We start from the raw sequence: 12262 nt of genomic DNA on the forward strand, positions 1-12262 counted from the left end.
AAATGAGACCAAGTGCAAATGAGATGTTGCATGAAGCATCATGCTCTGAGGCTGCTTTTCTTTATAATGTTATTGAGTTGAAAATGGGCCACAGGTCTGAAAACTTATACCACACAATGTATATATAAATATTCCGTCAATGAGTGTTTGGTAAAGCAAAGAGTGAGATGAAAGGGCATGCTGGGCTGAGAGCAGAAATGCAATGGATTTATGCTGGATGTCCCAACACAGCCCCCTTTCATTTCCCCCTGTGCTCCATGCAATACCTTAATGGGGAGAAGCAGTTGGTGGCGGTGCAAGGCTAAATGCAAGCTCAGTGGCAATGGTTACATTAGTGCAGGGTGCACGTCTCTGGCATGGAGCAGCAAGAGTTCAGTACAGAGCAAAGAAGGGTTAAACGGCCAGGAATGGCAATATAGAAGATACCCAAGCACACAAGGGTTTGCACCCTAAATGCATTGCTTAAGCAGCTCCTCACATACATATAGCTGCCACCTGTCTGGGCACTTACCTTAGTACCTGCAAGTCCAGGTTCTCCCGCTGGTCCATCAGGGCCTCTAGCACCCTGAAAAACACGAGAGGGAAGAGAGAATAAAAAATGAACAGCAGGTGTCACTCTTGTGCTGCTCAATGCAGCCTTCTAGATGGCTTGAGTCAAAAGCCCCCTTGTCCTGCTATCCTCCCACTTTTAAGTCCTGTGGCTTAACCCCCCCCCCCACACACACACACTCACACACATACACACCACCCTCCTCATGTTCTTCATAGAGGGGAGAAAATGCTCTCAAGAAAACAAACAGCTGCGTCCTTTTCCTTGCGTCCTCAGGCTGGCCCCTCTTCACAACCTTCCCACTCACAATGGGGCCTGTGATTACTGCCTGCTCCATGCCTTTTCCTCAATCACACTGGGGCTGCCATGGTGCTAAGGAGGATTAGTTACCTGAGCTGCCGAGGGCAGAGCTTTAGGGTGCAGAGAGAAGGGTTCACTTTATCCATGAATAGAGCACAGGGGAATGTTACACAGGCTTAGGGGAAGTGACAGGTTAAGGGAAACTTAAACATAAATCTGCTGCTGGAGGCAAGGTTTAACCCTTTTGCTGCCAGACATGCCTTTCTGCAAGGTTTTAACCCATAAATGCCTGGTCTCTTCGCAGATATACACACACAGAATGACCCCTTGCTAAAAGGCATGAGTTTTGGTACTAAGGTTAAGCAAAAATAATTTCCATTTGCTGCAAAAATGTCCTGTCACTTGCAGCATGCTCCCCTGCAGGGTGGTCTTATAGGCAGAGAATGGAGGGGGTTGCGGAGGGGGGACAACTTCTAATTTACTATGGCTTAGACAAAGAGGGTGGGGGAGTAGCTGATTGTCCCCAATCACACAAAATAGAATTATTATCTATATTGTCACTGCAGGGAAGTTGTTTTCAAGAAAACCCTTAAATTGCCACCTGCCATAGAATCTATGGTGCCTCCATTAAAATACCATCTTCCCAGTGGCACAGTCTATGGTTCTGAGTTCTATGCCACTCTGCTGCAACACATGGCATGACAAGATCAAACATATATGGCATTCAAAGGGCTGGTGCAGTTGGCACAACACATTACCAATTAATTGCCTTTTAAAGACAGCAAAGATCCAAAGGCTTGGGAAAGGAAGGGGGGTGGGGGTTAGTGAGGCCTCTCCCAGTAACCCTAATCACTAACCTAAAAAGTATTGATAACATTCTTTAGAGATGAGGTACCATCTGGCCTCCTCTCCCAGTGTTTAGTGTAGCACTCTTGACATGAGTACTTATACATTATATACTTCTGCCAGCCCAGCTAGTAATTCACATGCCCCATATATGCAGAACAGTAGGGCAGCTGACACTTTTTATGGCAGGATTTCAGATTAATGGCAAGGGACTCTGCACTGGTTATTTTGCAATACTTCCATGTATAATTGCATTTAATTATCTGCATACCAAATGTTTCTTAGCAACAAACTAAACTATTCTTAGATTAGTATAGGAGCCTCCTCATTTGTTTCATTAGTCTGCCTCATGCCCAAATGCATTCTGGTAATGTTACAGATGTTTGGGACCAATCATCAGAGGGGAAAAGCTGGCACAATTACATCACCAAAGTTCAGGGTCCCTGCTTAAAGCTTGACCCAACAGCCTTGGGCTCACTTATTTCAATCCCGCAGATAAATCTGTGGTTTCCACAGATTTCAGGTCAACAATAACTGGGGGACCTACAGCCCTATTGCGGGTTAAATGGATTTTACAATCCCTGGTTAAATATTTACACAACTTTTCATTTATTGGTGTTGCTGGCCCTTTAATTCTACATTGTAAACATGAATTGACCGAAGTCGGTGCCCAACATCTGCAATCCTGAGTGTGAGATATATTTCCACTACAATACATTTCAGACACATCTATAGTGTGCTATACGGTGGCTGCTTGTCCGTGCCCATTACACAAGTGCTTTTCCCCAGTACAAGTGCAAATCCCAGGGATTACACAGGAGGAAATCAGGCACCTTTACACCTTTAAATACAGCACACTGTTACATTACCCTCCACTTGCATAAATACTGGCTTGACTTCAGCAGAATAAGCTCTATATTTCCCTTGCCTTTAGCTGTTGATGCTGCTGTGCCAGACTTGCTAACAAAGAACCAATAAGCCTTAAAGAATACAGACCCTGTATTATGAGTTGAGTCCTGCTTCGTTTTTTGGTGTTACTGGACTTTGCAGCTACTTTGCTTCCAACTGGGTCAAGCATGTAATGTATTTGTCACTAGTACTGTAGGGGTTATACGATGCTTTGGGGGGTGGGGGAAGCTGCATCAGGCCAGTTGCATGTATAATGGTTTCTTCCTGTGCTATGCCTACAGCTTCTGACTTATTTAGCACAGAAGCTATAAGTCGAAAGAGAAGGTAAAGTCACTACCAGGCCACCCACCCTGTATAGAAAAAGAGTTACAGTCCCACCGTCTCGCTATAATTCTATATATTTCTTAGCTATAACAAAGCCACCAGAGGTCTAACAAAGAACAGATCCTGCAGGAGCTATAAGCCTGGGCCGGACAGAAGACGATGGGAACAGTATCAATGGCTCCCACTAAATTAGTGCATGTCTGCTCATGTCTTGTGTTTGTGCCTTTATATCAACTCACATTCTTTGGGATATAAATTGGGGCAAGGGGGCAGCCAATGATCTTATTTCTAATCTTTAATCTGACAGAACTATTGGCCAATGGTCTCATGGTTACATTTTCTCTCCTGTGACCTGTCTCAATTCATCCTAAGGCCGCTGTGTAGGTAGACCGTCGCCTGACAAGGTGCAGTAAGAGCAAGCGTAACTCCCTTTCCTAAGATAAATATAAGGAGTACCGCTATCTAACACAAGGTCTTTGTTACTCCAGCCTTAGAAACCAAACAAACTTAAGCTTCAAGTCCTGTTTTGTAGGAGAAATTCATGGGAGGAATTTCTCATGGATTAGGCACAACTTGGGTTTGCTCCTTTCAGCTCCATGCTCCTGGCAGTGTCAGGTGACCAGTAACTACAAAAATTCAATTGTACTGAGGTTATGTGGTATTGCATTTCAAAATAGTATTTGTTTGCATTGCTGGTTCTGACTTAATACAATGGAGCAACAGCATGCTCTCCCTCCAGCCAAGATTTTCCCACAATAACTTGAATGCTTCTTCACAGGTCTGTTAATCAAGGGTCAGAACCAGCAGGGCAGAGAATAACAATGGACAAGCACATGCTTAAAAAGGTGACAAGTTGACAACCCTTTTAGGTGCATATTATAGGGTTCTTATTCTGTTACCTGCAGGTGGGTGGGGGGGGGGAATAAAAGGGGGTGGGTCATGACATAATGGGGGCAGAATGATGATGGAACAGTGAGAAGCAATGGTGCATGGACTGGCAGAGTAAGGGATATGGAGCAGATTATGAAAGAAATGATAGGTATTACAAATTTTCCAGCAACTACATTGTGAGACCAGTAAAACCACGGCCTGGTGGCAACCCTTAATGTAACCTCACTTTATCCCCAGCTTTAACTCCAGCCACTGCCAGAGAGAAGAGTCATATTGTGAAGTTTTTGCAGCTAAATTGTTCTGAAAAATGTTGCAATTATAATGCTAACAGGTAACAGAGGGAGGCTAATAATTCAATAGTAATCATAAGAATGAATGGCCCATATCTATAAGACACTCAGGTAGTGGTGTGAGCAGAGTCTGGGAATGGACAGGGCAGTGTCTGGCAGCTATGATGAGTGTTTCTTCCAGTTGGAGAGAGCAACAAATGCACAGTTTTTCCTGTGGGATATCAATTCTTCCCCAGCATGGGCAGAGCTTGGGAAGGAGGTGCCTGAAGTCAATGTTTTCATGGCCTGCACTAACAGAAACCTCAGGGAAATGCAGCGATCTCTGAAGTCAGAAACATGACTGGAATGTCTTGGTGACCTCCAGCTGATGCTCTGGCCTGGACACCATGTTCCTTTGGGCTGTGAAAGCTTTGCCAGAACTAACAAAAATCTGTGCTTCTGATTTGGATGCTATACAGTAATCCATCATATCATTTCCATATAGATACATACCCGTAGCCAACACACAATACACATATATATAAGGCTTCCTGCACATTGGCCTTCAGAATACTGCTGGGTCCTACCAGTAAAATGAACCATAGAGATAACTGTGAACTACTGTGTACCTGTACTCTAAAGCTGACCTTCCACTAGGTGTCGCTGTTATCAAATGTTACACTATGTAAGAAGTCCCAAGAGTCTGTGGGGCTGACTTATTAATCACTGATATTTTTTGCTTTCAACCTTAAAATGATCATGATGACTGTCTGCACGGGAATAATGTGTTCCAGACATAAGAGATCAGTGCTGTTCAGCAGCAACTCAGGGTCCTACTTCCTTCTCATAGAGAACAGTGGTGCTTAATTGCTAAACTCCCCCAAACACATTCTCAAATATATCTCTCCATTTCTCTACCTACAGCCCATAACAGAGAGTCTATGAAGAGTATACAAAGTAAAGGTATAATGGTATGGCAGTGCACTTGATCTAAAAAAGTCCCAGATAGAATTACTGGATTTTTACTGGTTCCTGAAATATACACTTGCTTTCAACACACCTTCATTTATGCCCAGCCCAAGGCAGACACCGATCCATCAAGTGATGAAGGGTGCAACATTACTGTACAAATCATGATGTTCCTGCAAAAATGGTCTATCTGCTTAATTGAGAGTATATTACACTGGCACCAGTGATAAGTAGTATAACCAGTAATACAAAGGGCTGAATTTTATTGACATATAAGACTATTTGATTCCATAAATACTATTTGCACACTATTTTCTGGTATTGATTTAATGGGGTTGCTCTAGTTTAAGGGGATGTGGAAATACATTTAAGGCCTCACTACAGGGCTAAGGTGAAAGAGGGGTAGATGGAGAATGTGTCCTTAGATGGTCAGTGTGCAACAATATGCCACCCACAAGTCAAAGTTGAGAATCTGGGACGGACTAACACTTTTAGAAACCCACAGAATTAGCTTTTAGGTCCTTAAATTTCATTGTATACTATTTGCTGAAACATTAAGTTGTCATTTGTGTTCAACAGCTGTTTTTTACTCTTGAATCTTGGCATTCTATGACAATAAAATATAAAAATTGCTCAGTGTTTACAGAAAATCCAGACAGCAGGGTAAGTGTCTGTATAAAATGCTTTGTAGCGATTGTGCAGGATTTGCCCTTACCGCCATATTTGTTTGTCATATAACAAGGTATATGTAGATCTTGGCCATGCTGGGTATCATATATACATTTTGGGGGAAGGGGGCACATCCAGCCCACAAAGCCTCCAGTTGGACTGCCCTGTACAGGATATTATTATGGCTGTGCCAATTTCTTTATAATACCAGTTTTGGTCAACCATATCCTTATCAAATTAAATTCTTTATCCATAAGTCATGCTGCCTGTTACCTTGTTGTTAGCAGATATGACCCTATGGGAACTTAGAGGAAGGATGAACAAGTAACCATTTCATATAATTTAGGTCAAATAAAGTAGGAAGAGAACAGATATGCATTCAAGGGGGGGGGGGGGGGGGGCAACTCCTATTAATGCAGTAGTTGTCAAATATTTTGGTCAGGGCCCCGTTTGCTCATAAAATGGGTCCAGATATAGCCAAAAGTTTCAAGAATATCTAGGAGAGCAAATAAATATCCCCCTCTGTGCTCCAAACTAGGATTTCAGGTTTATCTAGAAGGACAAATGGGCATTATTCCCAATTCTCTCCATAAATGGCCTTCAGCCTAAGCCTCTGTGCCACTACTCACTCAGGGAAGCCAGACCAACAGTTTGGGAGCCACTGGGTTAATGTGTGTTTCTCTTTTCAAAATACATTCATATATTTGATTTTATCAAACAACAGTGTATGCAAAAGCAAGCTGCATACACAAGGCTAGTTCTTTCTCAGTGTGAGCTGTGGCACACAAATATGCCTTGGTGTGCCACATAGCTTCGCTGCAAGCAAATCATACCAAGCTAGGCTATCTATTCTCCAATCAAACAATTCTGTAAAGCGAGCCACACACATCTTTTCGTTATTGTATGACCAAGCTTACCATGATATGATCAATTAAAAGTAGGATTTGTCAGTCAACGAAAATGGCCATTTCAAGCGATATCGTCTAGTTAAAGTTAAGGAAACCTGCAAATGACGAAAATTTTTAAACCTGCCTGATCGATTTTCTGACCGGATGAAAAATGTCCAGATGTGCCTTTGTTTAGTGCCAACTAACCTTACCATAATTTGACGGATTTGTCAGATCACACTGAAATTGGTTGTTAGGGAGAGAAAAATCTTAATGTGTATAGCCACCTTAAGACTTTGGGATCCCTGTGAGATGTGTAACAGATAATATCAGTCTGACATGGAGTAGTTTGTTTGAGGAGAAGCAGCTGTATTGCTAGGAAAGGATTCATCATTCATGTCAGAAGCCTGAGAGCAATGGCATGGATTCGACCTACTGGGAAGATTTTAGAAGCAGATGTGTAATTTCCTTGTGAATAAGTCCCAAAAAAGAACATGCTGTAAAGCCTACAAAATATGCTCATTATGCTCCCAGACGACTGTATATGTCTACACAAGTGCGCAAGACGTACAATGGCCCCTAGTTGCTATGCTGTCCAAGCTTGCTACAAAAACAAAGTCTCATGTAGGAGAAGTAGCCCAGTGTAAATGTATACTCATAATGCTGAAAAGGTCAGGATCACCACAATCCTCATCACTGTGAAATATTCTACAGCAAATATGGCACCTCTATTCCATAAAGTCCACTTCAGATATATGGCAGGGCTATCCGGTTCATAGGAGACTATTCCATCACCTTTGGCAGCGCCTTCTTATGCTGCTCCAGCAGGAATGGCTTTAATGATGGAAACTGGGAAACAAATCTACCTGTCACCCAGTCAAGAAAAACCCAACCTAGGATGCTGAGAACTCTCAACAGTTACTCTGGTGGCTCTGGAAGACACTCAGCAACAGTGTGGTCAGCATTAACAAGACTCCTCATTCTTACCAGGATCAGCAAAAGATTTTATTACTGCATTTCTGCTGATTCTGACTCAGTAAGTTATTTTTGTTTCCAGTGGAATTGAGTCAGTACTATCCTCTGGGTCAGTGCCAAACAAAAAAATCACTAACAATAATAGAGGGAGGCAGACTATTTTTAGACAATAAGTTGAAATGACTCATGGAAATGAAAGACTTACACCCGGCTTGAGTATTAGTGCTTTTATGCCCACAGCTTGTCATTGTACTTCAACTGTATTCTGTATTTGGCCTCGAATATATATTCTATATCTTTGAAAGCAGAATCACTACCAATATATAATGATATATAAAAATAAAATGCAGCCAGTTATCATAAGTAAAATACAATTATCTGCTGGCAAACAACTGGATGCTCAGCCAACCCCATGACACCATGAGTACTCATCTTGACAACTATAATCCAATGGACCATGCTCAAAATCACTCTTGTAGGATGAGGTTTATATACCACACCACTATAGACCAACCTAATGTATATTCTACAATAAAAAAATATTAACCAGGTTAAATGACCCAAGCAAATACAAGGGACAAAGTTATTATACATATTTCATGTCCTTGTCTAGAAAGCCCTTGACTAATGCACTTTATTGGAGTTCTGAATTTCTCAGTCTCCCCTTAAAATATAGTCAGGTATACTTCTCTTCTCCATTAGGAGAATCAGGTAGTGATACACTGGGTAATAGCCTTACCATCCTGCCTCATCAGTCCTGACTTGTCCCTGTCCCCTTCGATCAGCTTTACTGCCAACCCCTCTACCCTTAGGCCCACTAACTGGAAAATTGCCCAGAACCTACCGAGGCCTTAAAAAGGCCCTGTCTGTTCCTATGGATGCTTAAGGAAAGGCTATAGAATGGGTCAGTAATGCCCTGACAATAATGTTTTCATAAGGCAAAGCCACAGGGAAATAAAGTCACTGCACTGCTCAATGCATTACATTTGTATATCAGTAAACTACAGCAAACAGCATTTTTATTCTTTATTTATTTTGCCATACAATAGTGCTGTCCAATTTCTGTGGTACCGAGGGCCAGATTTTTTCTGGCCTACATGGTGGAGGGCTGATGGAAGCCAGTTTTGACCACTCTCCTTTTTTAAACCACGCCCACGTTATCACAAGAGCTTTTAAGACCATACCCACATTAATGGTGCATCCACTTAAGCTTACACAAAGGTAAGCAGTCACAGACAGGTGGGAAGCCACACAGAGTGGGGCCGCCAGTTGGACAGCACTGCCATAGAACATTAAGACAGGGCACAAAGTGACCCAACAATCTGCTCCATCAATTAAATGTTTATACATTTCCCCCTTCTCACCAGTTAAACCTTATTATAGTAAAGGCTTTTCCTTCTTTCTATTTATTCTTATGTTGCTCCTCACGCATTACATTGTAATAAGGATTTTCACTTGAATGAGCCCACAAGGACAATACAAAAGCAAAGTGTGACTTGTGTGACATTTATCAAAATATATATTTTTTAAAAAAAGCATGTCTAAAGGCTAAAGATAAATGCTAACAATATTTGTGTTGAAGGAGGAGGCAAGCTACTCAAACCTAAAATCTCAGTCTACTGATTTAATTTTCAATGCATGCTAACGAACTGACTCAATGCAAGATCATGGAGTTTGATGGCAATCATCTAATTTTCCATGTGTTTCTTTTAGAAATTTTTCAACTCCAAAAGTGCCAATTCAGCTGCCACAAATATGAATTGCTGCTCATACAGGAACCAATCTAAACACCCTCCTTCACAGGACAACCATCTACCATCATTCACTGGCCACAGGCCACTGCCACGGCCCCTCCTGTGTTAATGCCTTTCTTAAGGTTGAAATCCCTTCAGTGACATAAATTTGTTTTGCTTTTTGTGGTACTGTCCTGTTCCCATTCTGCCTAACTATGCAAAAACCAGATCTCTTGTGCATAAAGTTTCCAGATCTCAAACAGTTCCTTTTCAGGTACAAAGTTTCTACTTTAAAAGAACCCAGGAAAGCCTAAAGACCATAATTTGAAGCATATGCCGGTCCACTAAAAGATATCATTCAGCTTCACCACAATCCATCTCTCTACTTGTGCCTCATTTTTAAGTCACATCCGAGCTTCTGAATCCTGGGCTACTAGAGATTAATCCTTCAACTGTCATAAATCTTTCAGGCATTTTGAGCCAGTTACCTTTTTCTTCTAGTGCAATTTCTGTGGTATGCTTTCATCCCGTGTATTCCCATAGTGAATACCCATAAGTGTCCCCATAGTGAACAATGGGACACAGTATCTGGAGAGGAGGGTTCTGGCTGGTGCCTTGGAAATGGGACGCAACTCTAAAGACTTTGGGCTCGTGAGTCAACTCGATTTAAACTGCTGCAAACTGATTTCCTACATGGATGGGCTGGGAAGTCCACCAAGCTACACAGATGGTTTATTTACAGTTTATTTACATTTGTGACTGCTTTGTGTGTGCTTGACTTTTTCTATTAAAGGTAAAATATGCCCTGTTTATAGGTAATATTTACATTTGCTTTATTTTGTTAAAGGCCTTGGGTTAAAACTAATGCCATCAATAATTTTGTTTATAAAGTCTGATTCTGTTGTTTCTCTCCACAAATAAGGGGGAGCAGCAGGAAAGCTCGTCCAGAATTTAACTAAACTAGTGCTGTCCAACTTCTGTGGTACCGAGGGCTGGAATTTTTCTGGCCTACATGATGGAGGGCTGCTAATGGAAGCCAATTTTGACCACTCCCTTTTTTAATCTGCAACTACTTCAAACCACACCCATGTTATCACAAGAGCTTTTAAGACCATACCGACATTAATGGTGGTAGCAAAGCAAAACACCAAATAGTTGGTGCTCACTGTAGGGACCTTAAATCCATATGCCTCCTACTCCCCTGTGGATAGCACAGCAACCCCCAGTATATAATTACATACCTTAGGGACCATATAATGACTATTTCCAACTGCTAACGAACTCCCAGAACAAACCCCTGCCAGGTTCACCTCCCACAGGCAGCATAGGGCAGGCAGAGAATCGCGCACACAGGCAGCATAAGCCAGGTAAAGAATAGCACACACAGGACAGGCAGAGTATGCCATACTATGCCTGGCCTATGCTGCCCATGTGTCCTATACTCTGCCTGCCCTACCCTGCCTGTGTGCCATACTCTGCCTACCCTATGCTGCCTGTGTGTGCCATACTCTGCCTGCCCTGTGCTGCTGTTTGTGGCATACTTTGCCTGCCCAAACAGAGGGGGGTCGGGCACCACCTGGACAGCACTGAACTAGACAATATCCCCAGTGTTCCTGTATGGGAAGAATCTTTCGGCTTGGTACAAGGGTGATCTGTTCCCATGAAGGGTGATCTTCTGGGTCAGATAATATGTAGAAGATTTGCCTGGCTAGGTGTGAGTGGTGAGCAGTGTTTATAGCGATGGGAGGGAGGAGGAGAGACGTAAGAGGGTACCCTGTGCCTAGAACCCCAAATCACCTAGTTCTGGCACAATCTGAGGTATCTTTGTCAACACTGGGCAAATATGCACTTGCAATGATCCACAGCAGCTAATTCATTGTTTGCTTTTACTGTTATATCTGCAGCAAATGGAACAAAGCTAATTACTGACTGGTTGCTAAAGGTTGCTGCCCAAATTTTAATATAAACTAAGCTGTACTTAACATGTTTCCTAATTCAGGGTTTCAGGGTCTCCTTTAAACTGTGTGCTTGTGCACACACAAATAATCCCCCAGTGCACAAACAAATAACTACCACAGTGTCACAAGCAAATAATTACCCCAGTGCACACTCAAATAATTTTGCCTTGAGAGGAAACTTCCGCGATTTCACTGGAATTGCGCCGCCGCGTATACCATTCCGCCGGCGATTTACATTTTCGCCGGTGGGATGGCATTTCGGGGAGATTAGTCGCCCGCGAACAGGGAGATTTCGCAGGCGACTAATCTCCCCGTGTGCCAGAGCCCTAATCCTCACAATGCACACGCAAAAAAAAACCCCAGTGCACACTCAAATAACCCCCCATTGCACTTGTAAATAACCCCCCCAGTGCACACACAAATAACCCAACTAGAGTTTATATAAGTGAAAAATCCATTTGGTATGTATTTTTATGTTTCTTGATCTAGAACGATCAAGTATAGGGGTTTTCCATTGTCATTTATGTGTCTGCGTTTCTGAAGTATGCGTTTCTTGCATGAATCAAAACCATCTATCTATGGGCCTGGGCCCTATGTTCATGCAAATGTTGAACAGTTACTTAAACTTGCATTCTAGACCAAATGATGGTAGTATAGTGGCAAATTCTACTTACTCTGCGTCCTTTTGGACCACGCACACCCGGAGAACCCCTTGATCCAGGTGAACCCTGATGAATAGAATGCAGACATTTTAATATGACATATAAATATACCTAAAATGAGCAATATGATTCTGCCCACGGTAACAATATCACCCAAGAGACCTATTGCTGCAATGTAGTATTCACTCATTTAGTTAAAATGCTAACAGAATCATGGCACTTTGGTAATAGCACCAAGGGCACCTGTAAGCACCTTGTGCCAATGCTCATGACAAGGACTTCAGAGCTTGTTCAGTCAGCCTTCAGATCTTCCATTGTGG

At 42.4% G+C, this 12262-nt stretch overlaps 1 protein-coding gene across 2 annotated transcripts in view; it reads right to left on the reverse strand.

The window, feature by feature from the left end:
- col27a1 (collagen, type XXVII, alpha 1) overlaps positions 1 to 12262 on the reverse strand; it is a 178112-nt gene that overhangs the window by 57426 nt on the left and 108424 nt on the right. For both annotated transcript variants that reach the window (XM_004916698.4, XM_002935498.5), the window contains exons 28-29: positions 11955 to 12008; positions 512 to 565 (exon numbers count right to left, since the gene is read on the reverse strand). In XM_004916698.4, the coding sequence (XP_004916755.1) occupies positions 512 to 565; positions 11955 to 12008 (108 nt within the window). The remainder of the gene's footprint in view (positions 1 to 511; positions 566 to 11954; positions 12009 to 12262) is intronic.

This window comes from Xenopus tropicalis, chromosome 8 (genome assembly GCF_000004195.4).
Source record: "Xenopus tropicalis strain Nigerian chromosome 8, UCB_Xtro_10.0, whole genome shotgun sequence".
Lineage (NCBI taxonomy): Eukaryota > Metazoa > Chordata > Amphibia > Anura > Pipidae > Xenopus > Xenopus tropicalis.